Raw genomic sequence first — 23,720 nt, forward strand, 5'->3', positions numbered from 1 at the left:
GAGATGGGACCTAGCTACAAAGTGGAGACTGGATCTGAACTTTCACAAACTCCTGTGATGTTTTGTTTTCCGGGTTTTAATTCAGGCCATTATAAAAGATACTTATAAAGGGCCAGTGACAAAATTCCTATCTAGCTCAAGATCCAAATTTCAAAGTGTGAGGATTTTCAGATCCAGGATTCTGATTCAGGCCCATCTCTCCGTAGGATTTATATATTTGAAATATAGTCAGAGATGGATTCCATCAAGAATGTTTTTGAAAATTAAATCTTGACCAAAGCTGCTGACATTTCAAGACTCAGGTACTGTAGCTCCTCTCTTCTCCATTGGGTACCAGTACATTGCTGCTATAGTATGGTCAACTTTTAAAAATATATAATACATATTTTAAATTCTTAGCTCCAAGCATGGTTTGTTGTACCAGGACCATTCATTAGGAACATTCTGCTAACTTGGTAACATTCAATATGTATGTAAGTCTGAGGTAAAAGGATGTACACAAACAAAACTTAACTAAAAATCTTTCATACTAAAATTCCCAGCTTTCTGGAATATATTTTAATTGTCACAGAGTTTAGCAATGTAAAAATGTCCCATTATTGTGCAAATTCTGTCACACTGAGTTATTAGTAAACTTCATCTTCAAAAATGTTCAATTAAACCCTGATCATCTTGCTGTGGGAGGCTACCTTAACTGAAGGCCATTCACACACAAGTAGATGTACAGAAACATTTTTTTCTGGGATGGTTCAAGGACTTCCTAGGGAAACAGGATTGTTTAGTTTGTGCTAATTTTTAGTTAAGGGGTAAAAACTGATTCAACAACATGTTTTCTTTTTGTCTTACCTATACTCTTCTCTTATACTCTTATATTGGCAAAAAATATGGTTATGCTGAAATGCTGTATGACATCTCTACCACTTTGTGCTGGAAATGGCCCACCTTGATTATCATGCACATTGTAGGGAGAGTGGTCACTTTTGATAAGCTATTACCAGCAGGAGAGTGAGTTTGTGTGTGTGGTTTTTTGGAGGGGGGTGAGGGAGTGAGAGAACCTGGATTTGTGCTGGAAATGACCCACCTTGATTATCATACACATTGTGAAGAGAGTGGTCACTTTGGATGGGCTATTACTAGCAGGAGAGTGAGTTTGTGTGTGTGTGGGGGGGGGGGGCGCGGAGGGTGAGAAAACCTGGATTTGTGCTGGAAATGGCCCAACTTGATGATCACTTTAGATAAGCTATTACCAGCAGGACAGTGGGGTGGGAGGGGGTATTTTTTCATGGTCTCTGTGTGTATATAATGTCTACTGCAGTTTCCACGGTATGCATCCGATGAAGTGAGCTGTAGCTCACGAAAGCTCATGCTCAAATAAATTGGTTAGTCTCTAAGGTGCCACAAGTACTCCTTTTCTTTTTGCAAAGACAGACTAACACGGCTGTTACTCTGAAACCTACCACTTTTGTAACAGTTTGGATGAAATGTATCATTCCATATCCAGTATGTGGTTTAAGTATAGCAATAAAAATAGAAAGTTCACAATACAATTTTTCAAACAAATATTCACAGATAGTTTTTTGGTAGTGTCTACCCAGCTCTAGGAATTAGCCACAGACAACACAACTGAACAGCTTTAAAAAACAAACAACCACGTCCTTTCCCCTTCAAATAAAACAACAGCATTTAAAAAGAGAAGCCCTAGCCTTAATGCTTTGCTATGAACCAAATGGAATTCTACCGTTGAAAGACCCAGCAATCCTTTGAGACCTTTGCAAGCCCCAAGAGGACTCACTTATAAATCTGTAATTTTTCAGTTCATCCCTTTAACAAACTGTCTTAGTCCTGGAGTTTAAATTGTTCTATTAGTTGCCATCAATCTAGGATATTCATAAGTCCTCCCCACCCCCACAATACCTTAGTATTTGAGTGCCTCACAATGTTTTTAATGTAGTTGTTCACCCAACACTCCTCTGAAATAGTCCTTCCCTATTACCCCCATTTTACAGATGGGAAACTGAGGCACAGAGGCCTGGATCCACAAAAGGGCTCGGTTGCCTAGAAAAATCACTGAAACAACACTGTGATCCACAAAGCCTGAGCCAGGTGCCTAAGCTGTCTCTACAATGCATGGAGAGAACTAGGTGTCTTAGAAAGCGATCCACAAAAGCCACCATGCTTGGTAACTCCCCATCTAAGCATGCCAGAGGGGTGTATGCTAAGCCCCACCCATCTCACAGAGTTATGTGTGTAAGACTGGGCTGCAGGGACTGCTAGCAAACCACAACTGGGAACCTACCTCCTGGAGTCATCTCTTGTGAGAATGAGTTAGGTGGATGCCTCATTCCATATAAAATGTCTGGAGGAGGAGACAGTGGTGCCCACCCATAACTTTTAGCCCAGTGATTACAGCACTTACCTGGGATGGGGGAGACCCGGGTTCAATTCCCCCCTCAGGCTGACGGGGTAGAAAAGTTTTGAACAGGGTGCTTTAACCACAGAGCTATGGGATATTATGATGAGGGGCTCCCAAAGTTCTCCTATTGAAGTGTTTTCACTGTGTAGAATAATGAAAGAGTGATTGGAGCAGAGGGACTGGAGCCTGGGTCTTCCACCTGCCAAGTGGGTGCTGTAACCACTGGACTCGAGTCTCTCTCTCTCTCTCTCGCCCTCTGGCCCTAAGATGGACACTCCTCCACCTCACTTCCCCCAGTTTGTGGATCACAGAGGGCCTCAGGTGGGAGACAGATGTTCAGACGCATAGAGTGAGGCAGCAGCGTGCATGCTCCAGTGCAGAAATGTAGGCACTGAGGAAACTTTGACTTACGCACAGAGTGAGTTTAGGTGGCAGCCTCACAGGGGTTTTGTGGATTGCAGGGGTGCCTTCATAGATCTGGACTAGAGAGACTACAGTACATGACTATCCAAACTTACACAAGGAGTCTTTGGCAGAACAGAGGATTGAACATGGGTCTCCCAAGTTAGCATCCTAAGCTCTTGGTCATTCTTTCTCCCTTATCACCACTTGCAGAAACTATGAAGAGAAAACTTCTTTTAAACCTTTCTGTGCCTCCCCTCTTATGCAGCCGAGGAGACATCAACCCATAAAATGAAGTGATGTGTTTTTTTTAAATGAGGGTTGGGGAAACAGATGTCACAATTTCAATTTTGATTAAACAAAGCTATGAGACTGACCTTCTCTCTCTCACCAAGATCTTGATTGTCTTTGGTTTTAAATTCAAAAGCCGCATCCATGTCCTGGAAAAAAAATATATCGAATTTGCATTATTTTCAAGTTTTATATCTGTGCTTCCAGTAATAAAAGACTGAATAGTGAATATTAAGATGGCTGCAATTTTGAGGTGATTGTTTCCTGTAGAATCCAGGAGCTCAAGTGGAACGGAGCTCAATAAAACGGCAAAAAATGTTTCCAGTTCTGCAACACCTCTATTGGCTCACATTAAAGAGGGCTGATTAGAATGGGTTAAAAAAAAAAAAGGGAGGGGAGAATTTCATTATTCTCCCACGACCCCCCTCTTGCCCCCAATTTCCTTCTCTTTTCTGAAACTTTAAAAATTTTAAATTCTGAAATTTGGAAAATTTCAACCAAGTCAGTAGCTACTCAAAAACAAGGGCAAATTTTGTGAGAATTTTGTAAGATTCTGTTTCAGACTTTGAAATTTTATCAATATTTGAAAAATTTGACCAGCTGTAATAAGAACAAAGAATATTTAGCATCTATTAACCAAGGCTTTCTAAGCACTTTAAAAATCTGTCATTTTCACACCATTCCTGTAAGGAAGATACTATTATACCAATTTACAGATGAGAAGATTGAGGCACAGAGAGACAATTTGTCCAAATTCACATAGAAGTCAACAGCAAAATCAGGAAGCAGTACCCAGAAATCTGAGCTTCCAGTTTCCTGTTGTTATTAACCATTATCAATGTTCAGATCTTTGCAGAAGAAAAAAAGTTTCTCAACAGCTGCATTTCATAGCTCTCTGGCTGTTTGGGGACTAAGGCCCAGATTTTGAGAGAGACAAGGTAGGCGAGGTAATATCTTTCATTGAACCAACTTCTGTTGGTGGAAGGTGCACACTTTCAAGCTACTCAGAGCTCTTCTTCAGGTCTGGAGAAGGAGAGTGTGCTTCATTCCTCAGACCTGAAGAAGAGTTCACCAGAATATTTTGGAATCCGCTTAATTATCTTAAGATCTGCACAATAGTTATTGGAATTGGATTTATTCTCCCTGGGTAGAAGCGAAAGGCCATGAGATGAACTAAAACAGGTTTTCAAAATCATGTAGGTCTAGCAACATTGAGGGGAAATATTATCCCCCCCCCCCATGTGGGTTTATTTCCTACACTGCCTCTTTCACCCGCTAAGGACACTGCTGTCTGCAAAGACAGGCACCCATTGTGTGTTCAGTTAAGTACAGACTGTAACAAAAGAGACATCCTCTTACTGTGTGCGCTTCTCATGAAAAATGTAATTTTGTTCTCTTAACAAATAAAGGTCATTCTGACAAACAATCTGTTTGCGTTTTGTGTATGGAAGATATAACAGTAAGGGCTTTAAAAATGTAAAGAAGACAATCTAAATATTAGGGGGAGCCAAGAAGTTTGGATTCAGATTTAAACACCAGAGTTCAAGGGGTCAGAGCCAGTTGCACCTTAGGCTCATCTTCACTAAAAGTGAGATAATCCAGATGAGAGAGAATTGTTTAACACAAAAGGCCAGCTAGAAGTTGAGTAAACAGAGGCAGAATGCAAGATTTACTGGGTGAAGTTCCATGGCCCATGTTATACAGAAGGTCAGACTAAGAGGATTGTAATATTCCCTTTTGGCCTTAAAAATCTATGCATTACCAGGGCAAAGCTGAGAGCACACCATGTGTGAATAAAAAAGACAGCAGCAACATTTGTTTCAGGAGAAGAGAAGTGAAGAAAATGGTGAAAGAACAAGAAGATGAGATTGGGAATATACGTCACCTAAAAGAGGCAGACATGCAGGGCTGAATGATAGTTATCTACCTCCATATTACTTGGATTAATTTAATGAAACAGGTCCTATTGCCTCAGTTGGAGACTGTTGAACTCAACAATTCACTTTTATAATTATTCACTACTGTGATTTAATTATTGAAGGAGAATCTCAACACCACTGCTAACTGTTTAATTAAAAACACTATCAGGGAGCAATAACACCAACATGTGACATGGTACTTAGAGGAGGTTCCTCGCTGAAAACTTATTCCAATTCCTTTTCCTGGCTAAATTTGCCAATACATTCAGAATTCTAGAGAAAGGGTGAGGTGTGAGCTGCACAAAATAGCCATAAGCTATTTTTTATTTGGATTCTGCTTAATTTATGCAATATCAAGCTGGAGAAAAGGATTCTCTAGGGCAACTGGGATGGGGCTAGTATCTCTCATGGTAGGGAAACAGACAAACCTTGGATACAAGGATTATAAAGGGATTCTTCATTCAGGCTGCTAGATGCAAACAGATCCTGTGAGGAACCTCCTCCTGCTGCTTTACCTGTTCTGTGGTTTGAGAGCCTGGCTCTCCCTTACCTTCCTCTTCATGCAATTCTTTTCACCTGTGTAAAATGTTACCACAGCTGTGAGGGCAGAATTCTGATCTAACAGAATTTCACACCCACTTTAAACAGCTGCAAATGGCTCCAGCCAGAGCCTCAGCTGGTGCAAATCAGAGTGACTCCACGCTAGCCCTCAGCACCTTCTGGGCTTTGAGGTGAAACTTCTATGTAGCGTGAGAGGATACCTTGGTTCAAGTCCCTGTACAAAGTCCTTGCGCTGGCACCTTTCATCAGCATTAAATTCATTGTAGACTATTTAAAATAAAAGAAACAGAAAACTAGCCCTTAAATGATAGTGAGTTGAGCCATTATCTTGACCAACACTGGTACTCTAGAAATATTGAGCTGTGACTAGAACAATTCCCATTATTTAGATACTTTGGAATTTTAACAGAGATCAGTGGTATTTATATAGCTAAAGGCGGAGACAAAATAGCTGCCTCTCTCCCTTTGACAAACCAGGGTCCCTGAAAAGTCCAATTGGGTCTTTGGGAATTCACGTCTTTAGCTCTTGTTGCAGGGGTGGGGGCTCAGCCCAAGCACACAGGCTAATCGTGGTTTATGAGGCAGGTAGGATCTTTTCAGGAAGGAAAGTTTGCATTAGTTTATTGTGAACTGGACTGGTTATGAACGAAAGTGATTACAGACCCCAGGGTTGACAGTACTTGCTAGATTTAAACAATCTCACTTGGTGCTCGTAAGAAGTTGAAGTGAAGATTCCTAAATTCCTAGGCTGTCTTTTTCTATTATTCTTTAAAACTCCCAGCTTTCCTGCTAACTAGGTTATATCAACTTTTTTGGTTTTAATACTTTTTAAAAAAGATGAAACTACTGAAAAAATTAAATTGCTGCCTTCTTGAATATTATCTTCCCAGTTTATTGTGTGCCCTCTCTCCCCTTCCCTTCCCGGAGAGACCAGCCATCACATGAAAATGCTTTTCAGCATCTGCAAAATTTGATGCCCAAAATAGCCCCATGGTTGCCCTAGCAACTAGCATTTATTCCCCCTCCCTCGTTCCCCCCCTTTGCATATTGCTGCATATTTCTATCATCTCTTTCCAGGCTCAGTTCATAAACACGACTGCATAATAAAGAATGTTATCACCAATGACTTACAGCCCAGCTGCTGCAAATAAGATATGAAGTGGCAGGGAAATACAATTTCATGCAGCTAGGACAACAGATTGATTGGGTGCCCTTCAAATTTGATGCCACTTCTTTAAGTCTGTCCAAATAAAAAAAAAAGTTAGTTCCCCCCACGTCTTTTCCTGGTAGAAACAGATAATAAAAGCAGGAGATAATTCATAGGGATACTCACTATGGCTGAAGCAACCTTGCCCTGAGACATTGATGATTCAAAGAGATATGTGCCTTCATCCCCATCCCCATCCCCATCCCCCTATGCTTCCCCAGCGCTTCTTCATCAAAAGGTTTATCCCTCCAGTTTGATCGTCTTTTTAATTTAATTAGCTTCCCTCTCAAATGATTATTCCTGCTCAGATTACTAGCAGGAGGGCTGTTGTAGATCTAGGTAAAACAAAACACTGCACTCCCACAAGTGCCATCTTCAAAGTTTGATTATATATAGTTAGACAAAGAGTAATACAAAAAGCTGTGAGCAGCTCCCATGAGTAGAAAGAATTTCTAGGATCATCAGCATGTCAAGAGGAGGTGGGGTTCTTGATCTGAATCTGGGCAGATCACACTACTCCATTGTGCCATTGTTTATAGCAGGGGTCATCAATGTTTTTCTTTCTGAGCCCCCCCACCCCCACCCCAAACTCGCTATAAAAACCCTACAGCCCACCAGTGCCAAAACCACTGTTTTTCTGCATATAAAAGCCAGGGCAAGCATTTGGGGGCAGCAAGCAGGGCAATTGCCCAAGGCTCCACACCACAGGGTTCCCCATACAAAGCCAAGTTGCTCAGGCTTTGTCTTCAGCCCCAGGTGGCAGGGCTGGGAGCCCCAGGCTTCAGCCCCACACACAAGGTTTCAGCTTTCTGCCCTGGGCCCCAGCAAGTCTAACACTGGCCCTGCTTGGTGGCCTCCCTGAAACCTGCTCACGGCTCTCCCCCAGGGTCCCCGGAGTCCTGGTTGAGAACCGCTGGTTTACAGTATTTGGGAAAAATTCTCTGCTGGCATAGCTGCACTGAAATGCATGGAGTTGTGTCTGCTTGCATCAGAGGGGAATTCAGCCCTCCCATCCAGCCTCACTCCCTTCTCTTTTTCCTCTATCTATATTTTAAAACGGAGGTCTGCTGGACTCTTTGCTAGGCCCTGGCGTATTGTTCGTGGTAAACTTGGTGATGCTCTCTGGCTTCGCTGTTCCTTGGACCAGAAAGAGATTGCTGTGAATTACTAATAGTGCCACAGGTGATGTCAGATTAAAGGCCTCACAAAAATACATGCAACTCCCTTCCCCCCATCCTCCTCCTTCCTCCATTGGCTTCCAAGCAGCATATACAGTCTACATAGCTTTGTGAGACATCTCCCATGCCCAGGAGTTTCCTGTCAGTTATGCTAATCAGCTCCAAATATATGATAGTTATTCCATTATGGACACCATTGTCAGAGGCAGGATACCAGACTAGATGCATGCCTGGTCTGAGAAGCCCACAGTACCAGGACACTTGCACTGAATGGAGAACTGGGGCCTGCTGTTTTTCTCGCATCTAAAAAAGGCTGGAACGGGGCCAGGTATCCAACCCTAAATAAAAGAACAGTTTAGATTTTTAAGAAGCATATGGGCAAAAGTTTAGGCTGGACTAGCTGTCCTTCCTTCATTTCAATCCTCAGAACACTTGAGTTCACAAAGACCAAAGACAGACATATGATATTGTACTTAGAATGTGTACTGAAAACATGCTTAATCTCTTTTACTACTTTAATTTGCCAATACATTAGGGATTCTGGGGAATTTAAAGGTGTGAGCTCATGGTCTCCCCCTCCCCTACTTAGTACAGGCTTCACCTTGCAGCCTCATTCAAACAACAGTTCTATCTGAATCTGCACTCCGCTCTGAACTCCTCATCATTAAAGATGCTGGAGCTCTTTCCCCAGCATAAAGGCTATTGGGCTTGGTGTCTTCTCAATCCTGGCTTGGGTAATTACATTCTGCTAACCTAAATTCCCTCTGCAGTTCCATTGGATACCATATTATACTTCACTTCCTGTCCCAAACCGATGTACAATATTGCTGGGCACTTCTTAGCTTGTACAGTCTGACAAAATCACAGTGCAGTGGGGTATGAGGCTGCCAGCCATTGGGGTGTATCCTGGAAATTACAGAAGGATGGACAGTGTATCAAGGCTGCTCCTCTTGCAACAAAGGAAATTAAGAGACTAACCAGGTGATTGCTGTATAATTCACATGGGTTAGAACCCCACGGGATCAATTCTTATATGGGAGAATTGCCATTAAATTCATTGGGCGCTTTCCCAAAACCAGAATGAAGAACCAAATTCAGTCCCACCAGTGCTTAATTTGCAATGAAAGAGGTGCCAGAGCTGAAGCAATTTGGTGCCAGGGCTCAAGCAGTTTTTTTACTTTCGTAACTGACACAGCAAGCCCAGAGGTGCTGGGGCTACGAATAGCCAAGCCCAGAGGTGCTGGAGCTCAGCCCTGGAAAGCCCAGGCACCAATTAAGCACTGTGTCCCTCTTTATAAGGGTGTGCAAGACTCAAAGCCCCAGTGGTTCTGCTGTGGGGGGGAGGAGGATGCACGTATGCAGGCCAGACAGGGGGATCTCACCTCACAGGAATGTGCAAGAGGAGCGTGTGGGTGAGCAGACGGGCATGGAGTTGTGCCTCCCATGCAATGGGGGAGGAATGTGGGTGCAATAGGCACAGACCCAGAGACAAAGTGACAAATTCTATTATATCCGGGCTCTCACAGAGCCCTCATTCCCATAGTATCTGAACACTTTGCAGAAATGCATTAAGAGACATGACTAGCATGTGGCACCTGTGGTTCCCCCCACCCCCACCCCCCAAAGGAAACTATTTGGAGATTTTTTTACTTTTACTATTTTAACTGTATTTAATGTATTATACAGACACTATGCTATGTGTTTCTATTAGAAATCCAACGTCAAAGAAGAGCACCTTGCACCTGAAGCAGAAGAGAATGAGATTTATGGCATGTCTTTGATCCTGTGGGAACTCTTTCCACAGTCTGGGACCACCCCCCAAGAAAGACAAGCTTTATCCTTCTGCTGGAAAGCGCCATTGTGTCAACAGAGGGGAGCTGTGGACTCCAGTCCTGATCCTGGACCTTTGTGATCTTTTATATATCACTAGCCCAAACCCTTGAATACCTCAAAGACAAGGGCTGCAACCTTAATTTGGCTCAATAGTCTATAGAAAGCTAAGGTAGAGAGCAGAGAACAAGTCTGATGTGCATGTGCTCACCATAGCCTGCATTGTGGAGGAGCCAGACTTCTGCCTTCTGTGCTGGTTGGGAGTTTCCTGCTCTAGAGCATCAGGAGAATGAGTTCATTGAAATTAATTGACATATGCAGCACAGTTAATGAAAAAGTTGCTCAGGGGTCAAATCCAGGTTGTCACCACTTCAATGGCAGCAGAGACAGTCGCTGTAGTCCAGCCTGGAGGTGACAAAAACATATATAACTGAGTCCAGATTCTGTACGATGGGAAGTGGCCTCCGGGCCCGTTGTAGAGTGCATTACTTGCAGATGCTGCTATTGAGAGCTCAACATCAGCAAGGAATCCAGAAGCCTCCGACACTGTCGACTCCATTGACCAGCTGAGGTTGTGCATCTTCAACCAGTGGAGACCGCAAAGTGGCTAAAACCATCTCAAAACGTTTCCTTCTGCCAACTAGCATCATCTCTGTCTTGTTTAGGTTCAGCTTCAACTAGGTATTCTTCATTCATGAGCTGATCTCCAGGCAAGCACTGGGCCAGCTCAGTGACAGCGGTGTTGTCATACATAGCAAAGGCTAGATAGAGCTAGGTGTCGTCAGCATGATGTTGGCCGTTGAGTTTATGAAGTCTCAGCAGTTCTAGTGGCTTCATGAAATGTTGGTGCTTCATGCCCAGTTACCAGGTCATGGGGCAGATTCTGTTTCTGTCATTCCTTTTCAGCGTTAAGTACATTTGCAAGAGAAAAGGATCTTTAACCGTTCATCCACTTCTTTTACCAGTTCCCCATCTTAAGAGATGACGGATTATCTAGTGGTTAATGTCTAGTGTAGGACTGGGAGACAGGAGCCCTGGATTGTATTTCTGGCTTTAACATAGACTGGGTCACCTTCTGTAAGGTCACATTACCTGACTGTGCCTCACTTTTCCCACCTGTAAAATGAAACAGTGAACCTATATTGAAAGCTTGGATCCAAATAGCTCTCAACTATGGGGTATTTGGGAGCTGCATCTGAATTTTGCAGCTTGAGAACATCTCTAGCAAAATGAGCATAATACTTCCCTACCTCCCATGGGTGCTATGATGCTTAATGAATGTCTGTAAAACATTCTGTCATCCTCAGATGGAAGGCCCTAAAACAGGGCAAAGTATCCATCTCATTAATGGCATGGGGTGATTTCAGATCTAGCGTGACCAGATGCAACTCCACTGAAGTCAATGGATTGACACCTGAGTAGAGGTTGGAATTTGCTCAGTGACAACATAATCACATCCACGGTAAGTAGAGTGGTTTGTCAGGCGGAGATGTGCGCCTACAGGAGGGAGCAAAAGAGCTCTACAGGAGCAGTGATGCTTTTTTTTTTTTTTAAATGGCAATATCCCTACTAACAAAGAATAAGTAAAGGGAAATCCAGAAAACACACCATATGGGAAGGGAAAAGGTTCACGCACTGAGTAACTCTCAGCATTTTCTTTGAGGCAAGAGTAGCTCTTTAATTTAGTGAGGGTCATTCCTGTGCTGATTTCTGCCCCAAGTGGAGGCCAAGTTCATTCCTTTTAATTTCCTTTAGATGCGAGTGCTTGGATACAGAATCCAATTTATCCTTCTTGCCTCAACTAAATAAGTAATGATAAAAAATCCCTAGTGTGCCCTATAAATGCCCCATAATATACAGAATCTAAACATCACATTTTTTTTTGCACCTAAAACCTTAAACCCCATTGACACCATAAAACACCAGCATCTCATGTCCCATGATTGTTTCCCATAATCTAGGAGAACATTACGGAGAGAAAAACTGCTGAAAAATGACATCTTATCTGTTTTCTCCCCACCAACTTCCTCCCCCACTGCCACTCCGTGTTTTTGTCATTGCAGGTCAGACACCTGCTCCCCACTTCGTAATCTGCAGAGGTGATAAATTCTTGTATGCACTGATTACCAGTGACTGCATTTGCTCTGTGTCAATCTGGAAACCAGCAAATTCACTCATAGTTCCCATTCTTTGTCCTGCAGGAGGGGAAAAAAGCATGGACTCTGGGAATCTGTCTCTGTCCTCCTTGCCTCATGTCAGCGATGAAGAATTATTATTCAAACAAGGCTCCATATTAGCACCCACATCGTATGAGGCACACAGCCACTTTGATCTGCTCTTCTGAGTTCTTTGAGTTGGGGGAGGCAGGGAAGATCATTTACATGAGCTGGAGTCTTCTGTATTTGGCCATCACCTCAGCATGGCTAAAGAAATGTTTAAAGGGGAATACTCCAAATTGGCATATACCTGTCAAAAAAAAACAATTTAATAATTTTATCTGCAAAACAAGCAACTGGGCTGCCCATTGAAAGACTGACCTTTGCAGGAGAGGGGCCATATCATGGCCTCACTTAGACCCTAGCCAGCCCCACTTGAGTTGTACCAGTAGGTGAGGGGAGATTTGGCCCTGATTTTGTTTTTTTTAAAGTCATGATAATGCTTAGCACTGAGAAGTGCTGTACAAGCCCTGACTAGTTGAGACTCCCGACCCCGCAGGAGACTGGAATAGAGGACGACTTCGCTTATTATTTGTTCTTGTGTCATAAAAAGTGTTGATGTAAAAATGGGGAAGTGGGGTGGTCTGAGGAAGAGAAGGTGAGAGCATTAGCTGGTGTCCATAGGGAGAGCTCCACTGACGTCAATGGGCCAGTCAGTACAGCTCTATTGACTCTTTAAAGGCAAAGAAGCAATGCCAGTTTACAGCCACTGGGGATCTCACCCTAAAATAATCTGCACTCTTTCGGGAGATTGCACCTTTATCAAGAAAACAGGCGTATTATTGGGCTGAACTGTATTGTCTACCTAAAGCACCCTTGTGTGATGGGTTGAATCACAGAAATCCCCTGGGGGCTGCCACCTGATGTGCCAAGACTACTTCTGCTCCTGCTTTCCTGCCCAGTCAGCTTAGGACTTCAGTGCCCTGCCTGGTTTGAGCCAGACCCTCTAGCCCGCTGCAAACCCAGACCCAGGTCTGAAGCACATCCCCTAACAGCTGTAGGCTTAACTGAAAGCAGCTTACAGAAGTGTTCCTGCCTTAAACACTCAGATGCCGACTCCCAGTGGGGTCCAAACTCTAAATAAATCTGTTTTACCCTGTATAAAGCTTATACAGGGTAAACTCATAAATTGTTCGCCCTCTATAATACTGATAGAGAGATATGCACAGCTGTTTGCGCCCCCTCCCAGGTATTAATATATACTCTGAGTTAATTAATAAGTAAAAAGTGATTTTATTAAATACAGAAAATAGATTTAAGTGGTTCCAAGTAGTAACAGACAGAACAAAGTGAATTACCAAGCAAAATAAAATAAAACACGCAAGTCTATGTCAAATCAAACGGAATACAGATAAAAACCTCACCAGTTCCAGTAAGCTCTCTTTTACAGACTAGCCTCCTTCTAGTCTGGGTCCAGCAAGCACTTACACCCCCTGTAGTTACTGTCCTTTGTTCCAGTTTCTTTCAGGTATCCTTGGGGGTGGAGAAGCTATCTCCTTAGCCAGCTGAAGACAAAATGGAGAGGTCTCCCATGGGCTTAAATAGACTTTCTCTTGTGGGTGGAGATCCCCTCCTCTCTCCCAGGGCCAGTGCAAGGATATTTTGCACCCTAGGCAAAACTTCCACCTTGCCCCCCTCCCCGCTCACCCCCCCACACATTGGTTCATTGCTGGGCAAATCTCAACAAGCCTTTATAGGCCCCAGGAGCCAGCTGTGGGGCTGCTCCCCAGACCAGGTTCCCCCCTTCCTGCCCCCTGAACTCCCCTGGAGGGTGCACAGCGCCCCCGCGAGCCCTCCCCACCCCACCCCACCAACCCCGGTGGCCCCCGCCCCAAGTCCACTCACTGGCTTTGCCAGGCTTGGGCCGCTGCAGCAGCTCAGCAGGGAGGAGCTGCCTTCCAGAGGCACTGGAGAGCCAGAGTGTTCCGCTTGCGGCGGCAGCGAGCCCCAACCATGGAGGAGCCAGCGCAGCACGGGGGGGGGGGGCAGCAGCCCTGCGAAGGCAGCGATGCCTCTAGCAGGGAGCAGCCGCCCCCCCTGCCCCTCCTGCCCAGGCTGTGGCCCGACACCCCCCACCCCCCGGGGGCTCCTGCAGGCTGTAGCGGATGCATGCGGATGCCGGCCTCCATGTGCCCCCCAGCTCCCTCCTCGCCTAGGATTACCATATTTCAACAATCAAAAAAAGAGAAAGGGGGGGGGAAGAGCCCTGCCCTAGCCCCGCCCCATCCACTCCCTCCCACTTCCCACCCCCTGACTGCCCCTCTCAGAACTCCCAACCCCCCCACTCCTTGTCCCCTGACTGCCCCCTCCTGAGACCCCCCCATCCTAACTGCCCCCCTAGGACCCTGCCCCCTACCTGTCCTCACCCTTCTTCACACCCCCGCCCCAGACAGATGCCCGGGACTCCCAACCCATCCAACCCCCCCGGTCCCTGTCTCCTGACTGCTCCTATCCCTCTCCACACCCCCTACCCCTGACAGGCCCCCCCTAGAACTCCAGACCCATCCAACCCTCTCCCTGCTCCCTGACTGCCCCCCGGGACTCCCCTTACCATGCTCATGCTGGTCAGATGCTGGCTCCATGTTGAGGCAAAACACACTGCCGGGCTGCTGCGCCCACAGCCCCTCCCCTGCGGAGTGCTGAGGCAGCGGGAGGGGTGGCGGCGGCTCACATGCCTGGGAGCCGCAGAGCCTGAGCATGGCGAGGAAGGTGCCGGGGGGCACACGGGGGCCGCCGCCCACATGCATCTGCTGCAGCCTGCAGGAGTCCCCGGGGGTGGGACGCCAGGCCGCAGCCTGGGCAGGAGGGGCAGGGGGTGCAGCTACTCCCCACTAGCGGCGCTGCCCCCCTGCGCCATGCCGGCTCCTCCATGACTGGGGCTCCCCGCCCCTGCAAGCCGACACTCTGGCTCTCCGGTGGCTCCGGAAGGCGGCTCCTCCCTGCCAAGCCAGGGAACCGCTTTTTGGCGCCCCCAACCACTTGGTGCCCTAGGTGACCGCCTAGTTAGCCTAGTGGTTGCACCGGCCCTGCTCTCTCCTATGCAAAGTCCAGCTCCAAGATGGAGTCACCTGGGCAAATCACATGTCCATGCATAACTCACAGTTTTTACAGGCAGCAGCCATTGCCCACATGGTATCTTGAATGTCTCCAGGAAGACGTCTTATGTGGATTGGAGCATTCCAAGATGCATTGTTCCTTAAGTGCTTCTTGACTGGGCACTTAACTTTGCGAATTCCTTTCTCCAGGATTTGACCAAATGCTCTACTAAGGTTATTTAGAAATCAAGCCAGTACACGGCCAATATTCATAACTTCAAATACAAAAGTGATACATGCATACAAATAGGATTAATAGATGCAGTAGATCATAACCTTTACATAGATATGTTACATGGCATATGTAGCATAGAACATATTCCAGTTATGTCATATATATTCATAAGCATATTTCTATAAAGCCTTATGGAGTGCACCGTCACACCTTGAACCGGGGGAGTATGTCATCTACAAATGATACAGCTTCATGTTCAGTGTTGTTGTACAGTAAATCATAATGGATGCTCACACCCAGAGGAATGCAAAGAAGCATGTCCTTAAAAGGTTGGGTCACCACCAAAGGGTGTGAGTAACGAGAATAGTTTGCATTCATAAGGTTTAGTCCACTCGAGCTAAAATGGGTACAGCGGTTCTTTAGAGTTGAGAAAACAGCAGGAGAAAGCAGCTTCATATACACGTTGGTGAGTTTGCTCACCTTTCAGAAGCAACTCCAGTGAACTCTCTCTTACCCAGCAGACAGCACTCCACCAGTTTTAGATCATTCCTGACCTGGGTTGCATTTGAACAAGTGAACTGGGGGTGAAACAGTTGCATCCAGCCATCACTGTTTCCCTCAGTTGTCCAGTCCCTGCACAAATGCAGGAAAACACATCCCCTTAAGTTAAGATGTCTAGGCTTTGATTCTGTGGCTCCACACATCAGTATATACACAAACCCTATATAGAAATTGCCTTTTTTTGTGTGACATACAGGAGAGCTTACACTCTGGTCTCTCTTTCACCTGGATTTGCTCTTTCCTTTGTGCTGGATACAAGGGATTTGATTGAATTAACTTAATTGGCAAATGTATTGTTCAGACAGCTGTGGCAGAAATGACTTTCTGCATTAGTCGGCAGGTTAAGTAGCTCATGGCAGCTCCCGCTACCTATTGCGGCTGCCAGGTGCCTCTGTATTGGTTCAGGATCATGGACCTTCAAAGTGGACTGAGGGGCAGTTTCACTGTGTTCTTCATCTGAGCTGGAGAGTCACAGCTAGTGCCTTTTGGCACCCAAGCATCTGGAAATCAATATTTACAGAGTTGGAAAGACCAAGGAAGAGTTTGCCACAATCTACAGTGTAACATGCATTGGAAACAGGGCCTGAATATATAGTATACTTTAAAACAGAGCATCCATGTGTCTTTGGAAAGAGGGAATGCCTCTGTCTCCTGGGCCTAGTTTTCTGTCTCTTTCTGAATTACAAATTCTCTTTCTGAATTACAAATTGGGCCGCAGTGTTTATAAACCCCAGCAGAGCGCATTAGAGCTTCCAGTGAGCTCCTACAGCCTGCTTTTCTGCACCCACCCTCCCCTGACTGCAATACAGGTCTGACACATAGGAGCATTGGGAAGAAACTAAATTTATTTCTTGGTCCATTGACTCTAGGGCCTGCTGTACACTGCACAGGCAAGCCCACAGGGCAGTCAGGAGACATATTGTTTGGCTATCGAGGGGGGGAGCCTATTTGCTTCCTCTCCCACAGCTGCCAAACCCCTTCTCCCTCCCCCCATCGTCCTCTAGGCACCCGGAATGGCAGGGCTCCATTCTATCACTCTGTGATCATTTTGACCCAAGGGCTCCTTAACACTCGTGCGAACACACACCCTCTTCTCCCCTGAATGGTTGCCTTATATCTTACTGCAGGGTGGTCTTATTCGGCCAGGAAGCTCTTTGGGTCAGGAAAGTCATTTTATCTGTGTGCAAAGTGCTGTGCCACCTGATCGTGCTGTGCCAATGCGTTCCCCTCACTTACATTCAGATGGGTAAACAAGCAAGTGCTGTCCAAACAGCTGAAGCGCTCCAAGAGCGGCTTCGAACCTGGGGAAAGGGAAGGCCCGGGGACTGCTGAGGCGGCTGGCTGCAGTGCTGCAAAGTGAGGGACAGTGGAATGATGAAGGGAGCATAGGGGCAATGGAGACTAGAGGAGTAAGGGAAGGCATTGGGAGCAATAGAGAAAAGGGAGGGATCTGGAACAGTACAGGGGGAGAAGTGAAGGGGGGATACTTAGGTGGCAATTATTGACATTTCAGGAAAGACCCAAGGACACTCTGGGAGAAATGTCCTTTAGTGAGTCCCCTCTTGAGAGAGGCCAGTGTCTGTCATTTGGGGGCCTGCACCCTGCAATACAGCCCTGGGAGCTGTGAACAAGCACCCTTGCGTTACATGCTTGGAAATCGATTCTTACCCAGTTTCCACACTGTGTGTTCTAAGCGGACTAAGCACAGAGGTGGGGAAGGGGATTGTCCCCAGTAATGAGCTGGGGAGGCTTTTGCTTCTAGGTTAGTGTGAATTTGACAGTGATCGGCAGCGGCGAGCAGAGCAACACAGCCACACCAACGGACCTTCAGTGACCTGCTGTGTGTGATATGAGCTGTAGGAAATAATCCTGATCCTAGCAGAGACGCGTCTATATCACCATCCTCACAGGTGGGACCTGGCGGGCAGTCTTAGCAGAGAGGCAGAGGAGACTGAACTGCCCTCTCATCCAAAGAGGTCATTGCCAGGTCACTGGCAGAGCAGGGTGTGAGGAGAGGGCTTGTTTTACCTTTGCTTACACAATAAGTAATCTTTGGAAAAACAGAGGTCTCCATCCTCCTGGGCTGTCAATGTGGTATTGTCTCCACCACTAAATTCACTTGAAAGACCACTTTTAACAGCTTTTTATTTGCATACACACTGAGCTAGAGAAGAGAGGAAATTTTCATAAGCATCTTGATTTCTACTAACTGAAACCAGTGTAAATCTCTGTTTTTTATGAATCTCACTTACATTTTGTGCCTGACTTGTGCATAAAACTTCCCCAGGTTTACACAAGCCAACTCCGTAAGTCATTCCTTTCCCAATGGGGCCTTATATCTTGATGACCTTTTAGAGACCAATGACTGCTTTTTTGTTGTTATCCATAATTGGAAAAGCACTGGAGATAAGAAAATTTATAGCAATGTGCGATCTACCTGAGAGAGACAATAAAGAACACTGGTCGGCAGAAAGAGGAGAAGAAAAAATACCCCCTCTCCCCCACACAACTGCCAACCAAGATTAACTTTTTATGCTTTACAAAATATATTTACCCCAATCAGTTCTACCCCTTAACCTTCTATCACTTTCCCTAGCCCATCCTGCTCAGGATGGAAGAATCCAATGCACCGCTACAGACTAGGGACCGAATGGCTAGGCAGCAGTTCTGCGGAAAAGGACCTAGGGGTGACAGTGGACGAGAAGCTGGATATGAGTCAGCAGTGTGCCCTTGTTGCCAAGAAGGCCAATGGCATTTTGGGATGTATAAGTAGGGGCATAGCGAGCAGATCGAGGGACGTGATCGTTCCCCTCTATTCGACATTGGTGAGGCCTCATCTGGAGTACTGTGTCCAGTTTTGGGCCCCACACTACAAGAAGGATGTGGATAAATTGGAGAGAGTCCAGCGAAGGGCAACAAAAATGATTAGGGGTCTAGAACACATGACTTATGAGGAGAGGCTGAGGGAGCTGGGATTGTTTAGTCTACAGAAGAGAAGAATGAGGGGGGATTTGATAGCTGCTTTCAACTACCTGAAAGGGGGTTCCAAAGAGGATGGCTCTAGACTGTTCTCAATGGTAGCAGATGACAGAACGAGGAGTAATGGTCTCAAGTTGCAGTGGGGGAGGTTTAGATTGGATATTAGGAAAAACTTTTTCACTAAGAGGGTGGTGAAACACTGGAATGCGTTACCTAGGGAGGTGGTAGAATCTCCTTCCTTAGAGGTTTTTAAGGTCGGGCTTGACAAAGCCCTGGCTGGGATGATTTAACTGGGAATTGGTCCTGCTTTGAGCAGGGGGTTGGACTAGATGACCTTCAGGGGTCCCTTCCAACCCTGATATTCTATGATTCTATGTCTACATTTCCAAAATACACACATATTCCTGACTAGCATCTGCTTTAGTTTCCTCCTGTTATGAATTTATCTAAACACACACACTTTAATTTGAACCCTATAAAAGGCAAAAAGAGTTTGCTTTCTCTTTCCCCTCCAGCCACCTCACTCCTAACCTCATCCTTGCCCCCCTCCCCTCTAAAGTGAATAACCTTTTTATTACATGAAACAGACTCCTCTAGAAAGGTAATCTGGAACCTGAGTGAATACACAAACACATGTCTACTGGAGAGGGAGATGGAAGAGAGATAAACTTCAGTGAATACTCATGTACACACACACACTCACAGACAGCTTTGGGGTTAATCACACAGACACATTAATAACCCCGCCCATCACTTGCACTGATCTCTACCAGCAGGAATCATTTCACACGACAGGATCACTGAACTGCTTATGAACATCAAAAGAGCCATTCCCAGCCTGAATCTTATTTTGTTTTGGAACAAAGACAGAACGGTTACATGCTGCCTCACCCCCTCAACTGGGGAGAGTCAAAAATGGGGAAGCAGTTCCGTTATTTTTAAGAAGGGAGAGTCATTTCTAAGGCTCAGATTCTGATCTCAGTCACAGTGGTGTAAACCCAGCATATAATATTGCCCTTAAATGAAAATGACTCCCATCAAGTTAACTCTGAAGTTTAGCCCTGAAGTTTACTGAGATCAGATTCTGGCCCAGCATAAGCAGGAGAGGTTCTAAGGTTATACATTTTTTAAAAGATTTCCTAATACAAACATTAGAATATGCCCCACCAGCATCATCCAGGCTCATGGGTTTAAGATTTACAAAGAGGAAAGATGAAAAGGTTCATGAAGAAACATTGAATGATCATTCACTAAATCTTTCTATGTCCTTGCTTTCATACTTCCTGGGAGAGCAGAAGGGTCCTACAGAAAGTTTCCAACAGTGGCAATGCTGCCAAGTGTTTAATGTAGAGGACAGGAAGAAAGGGTTCCTGGATGCCCTACCACTGGTGCAGTATGTGCCCACGGGGAAATGACTCTCTCTGATATTTTTAGCACACTAGCTAAAGCAGAGCTAGTGAGTGTCCTTCTACCAGCACTGGGAAGCTGTGACCAAATGCACCCCTGTATTCACACCCTACACACCATTGTAATAACCTTCATACAAAATACACCTTGTGAGGTATCCTTTGAAAACTAATAACTTTCTGGTCAAGAATGTCATGCTGAAATGTATGTAGCAACATTATATATACAGTTATGAACATAAACTGAAGTTATGACTGAAATGTGTTTACCAGACAAGTCTGCAGAGTGGGTAAATCAGTTTCTCAAAGACAAAGGACAAGGTAACACCTCTAGCCAGGTGTCAAAGTTGACTGGCAATCACCAATCAAGTGGCCATTCTTTGGCAGTGAAGTAGGGAAGGAATAGGTGGATCTGCATCGTAACAAACAACTAACATGGAACCTCTTTTACCACGAGACCCCATATGTCCATCCTCACAGCTAGAATGAATTTTATATAGGGGTACCCCTCTGGAAAATGTATTTCAAAGTGTGACTGGATTGTAAAAGGGAGGAGCAAAAACACCCCAGGTATTCTCTCTCTCTTTCAGCTGAGAAGACAAAGGAACCAGTCATTATTAGACTTTGGGAAGGAGTCTGACCTGAGAATTTGGTTGCTATATTGCTGGGAACATGTGGTAAGGATGTTGAACCTTGAACTGAGTCTAGTTTGTTAAGTTTTAGTTACTAGAAAGCATTTTTATCTTTATTTTTCTTGTAACAATTTCTGACTTTAATACCTTACACCTATGCTCACTTAAAACCTCTCTCTTTGTAGTTAAATAAACTTGTTTTCTTCTTTAATCAAAACTAATCTCGTGTTGTGTTTAAACTGAATTGTTTGGTAACTCTAGTTAAGGTAGCAAACTGTTGTACAAACACAACGAACCTCTAATATCTGAACTGTCCAGGAGAGGGCTGGATAGTGCAGAACCCATGTTTTTGGCTAAAATCTGGGGACTGGGAGTGTGTTGGGGTCACTCTACAAGTGGAAGCCAGAGTGTTGCTGGCAGGCTGCAGCTACACACAGATACTCAGGGTGTGACCTGCATGCTGTTTGTGAGAGGCCCAGGTGGGAGCTACAGCAGCAAAGCATTGCAGGGCAGGTGGTGACATGAACTCTCAACTAGTTCGGATTGCATCCTGGAATGTCATGGAAGCGCCCTCCCCACTGTTGTGTCGACATAGATCTAGAGAGGTCGGGTGTACCACAGCACTCACAACACCCTGTAATGCACCCAGTTACAGTAAAGTTCTTACATCCCCTGCCTTCAACCACTAGAGGCAGATTAAAGAAGGCACTCAAGCTGTTCTGATTCCATTCTTCAGATGGCAGCTCCATGTGCACACACACACACACACACACACTCTCTCTCTCTCTCACTCTCTCTCGACTTGTGTTACCTCATTCTTCCCTCTGAAATGCTAAGGAGTGCTATTGATTGAGCTTTCCGTGGAGCCAATCTGAGCACTATTTGGGAATGAGAAGGTAGTCCCGATTTGGTGCTCAGAAAATGGAACGGCGGATGGGATATATTGCACCATGAAAAGGTGGAGGAGGCGCCTTCAGGGCTCCAGCCAAGATGCAAAACATTCCTAGAAATAAGCATGTTCCAAGAAAGAAGAATGGATTACTGTAGTATGGTTCATGCTAAGGGAAGGCAGTCACAAAGGGTGACTTATCATTTACATAGGGATTAGCAACTTCTGTTCCAAAGGATCCCAAAGCACTTTACAAGCCACATTATGGGAAGGAACCCTGCTGCCACCTCCAGGGTAGGTGCTGAGGTTCAGAGATCCAGCTTGCATCGGCACCCAGAAGATCATACACTTAACCATACTATTCCAACTTTCTGGGGCTGCAAAACTGGGTTGGGAATTTCATGAAAACAACAAGCAAACAACTCTCTTGCTGTTCATATCCTTTAGCTTCTCTTCCCAGGGGGAACCCACAGTTACAGCAACAAAGAAAAAAAATGAAGTAAAAACAAAAACCTGTATATGAACATTTTCAGTCTTGCAGGCATATACACAGATTGGCTAGGGTTCAGCTCTTGAAACAGATAAAGGTGGGGGATGTTGTGGTATTTCCAGAACAGTTAGGCCATCACTAGGATTTAGCCTGTGTAGTTTACACATGGAAACAACAAGTTGTGGAGAAGCAGAATAAGACAAATTTGCATAACACAATGGTAGAAAAAAACCATGACTCTCCTTTGTCACTAGAGAGCCTTTGAACGCCCCTAAGAATGTCAACTGAATATGGCAACCACACAGAATGGTTCTGTCAAGGTGAGGTGCGCAGAAGCTATGACCCAACCAGCAGCACCTTGATGTGTCTAAGGAAATTGGGACATTTAGGGGATGCAGGAGGGGCTCAATGTCATGTTTTGCTCACAGCTCCCCCTGCTTTTCTCCTCCCTTCCTTGGTGCAGTCATTCTGCACTGCCGCCGTCTTTCTTGGACATCTGTATTTTCTGATTATTCGTTACACATTGATTAGTCAATCCCACATGCACTGTGATTGTATTCTTCCTATGTACTAATATTTCAACGAATGAGCAGTCAAGTAGAAAATGAATTTATTAGCACGTGATTGTATTACTGAGCTCTTGTATAGGCAAAGTATGCAGCAATATTTAATGCAGCCGAGTAACAAACAGGTAGTTCAAAATTAAATAGCACAGATGGCCGACAATGAGTACCAGTGCCCTGAGAAACTCTATGAACCCTTGGTTTGGGCTTTGAAATCAGCTTGGGGTGTGTGGGGGGGAGAGGAGGAAAGAAGGAGGAGTGAGAGAATTTTTTTGCTTAGTATTAACTTAACATTCATTTTCTGAGATGCCTTTCTAAGCAAGAAACAATGTTATATTTTTAACTACTCTATGATACCTAAGACTTTTTCTTCTTACTATACTATGCTGTCCATCATGAACACTACCAGGACATAATTTATATCTTCCTTCTCTAAAACCTCATGCCCCTGCCATTTGAACTAACGGAGAAATCTCCTGCTCTTGGTAGAACTATCAGGCCTGTGACACAGACAGGCCTGTGACAGGCCTGTGACAGGCCTGTGACACATGAGCACTTCTGATTCCAAGCAGTGTAGTGGTACCCACTACCCCATTCATTATAACACCAAAACGTACAAGCTCCTTTTTAGCAGGGAATATTCCAGAAAATTGTCCCTTCTAATTCCACCAGATTGATTTGAATTCACAACTGGAGTTCAGCATACAGTATGAAGTTCCCAGTTCTTTACTGGGGGAGAAAAACACAACCACTGACAAATTTTTAATTTAGAATATCCCAGGGAAAACAATCTTCATTCAGATGTCTCGGATACTAAATGTATCATATGTTAAAGGATAAATTCAGTACAAAAATGCACTCACATTTTAAAGACAAGCTGAAATGGGCCATTTTTCAAAATGGGGTAGCCAAT

General features: G+C 45.0%; 1 protein-coding gene across 11 annotated transcripts in view; it reads right to left on the minus strand.

Moving 5' to 3' along the window:
* The window catches only part of LOC140897602 (uncharacterized), a 343,279-nt gene that overhangs the window by 274,263 nt on the left and 45,296 nt on the right, over positions 1–23,720 (minus strand). For 6 of the 11 annotated variants that reach the window (XR_012154754.1, XR_012154755.1, XM_073310410.1 and 3 more), the window contains one exon: positions 3,193–3,255. Coding sequence is in view for 8 of the 11 variants with exons in the window: in XM_073310410.1 (XP_073166511.1) it covers positions 3,193–3,255 (63 nt within the window). In the remaining 3 variants the exon portion in view is untranslated. Of the gene's footprint in view, positions 1–3,192; positions 3,256–6,717; positions 6,827–9,706; positions 12,268–13,381; positions 13,560–15,117; positions 15,423–23,720 lie in introns of those variants that run through there. The other 5 variants (XR_012154756.1, XM_073310411.1, XM_073310413.1 and 2 more) reach the window with 4 other exon arrangements.

This window comes from Lepidochelys kempii, chromosome 14 (genome assembly GCF_965140265.1).
Source record: "Lepidochelys kempii isolate rLepKem1 chromosome 14, rLepKem1.hap2, whole genome shotgun sequence".
Lineage (NCBI taxonomy): Eukaryota > Metazoa > Chordata > Testudines > Cheloniidae > Lepidochelys > Lepidochelys kempii.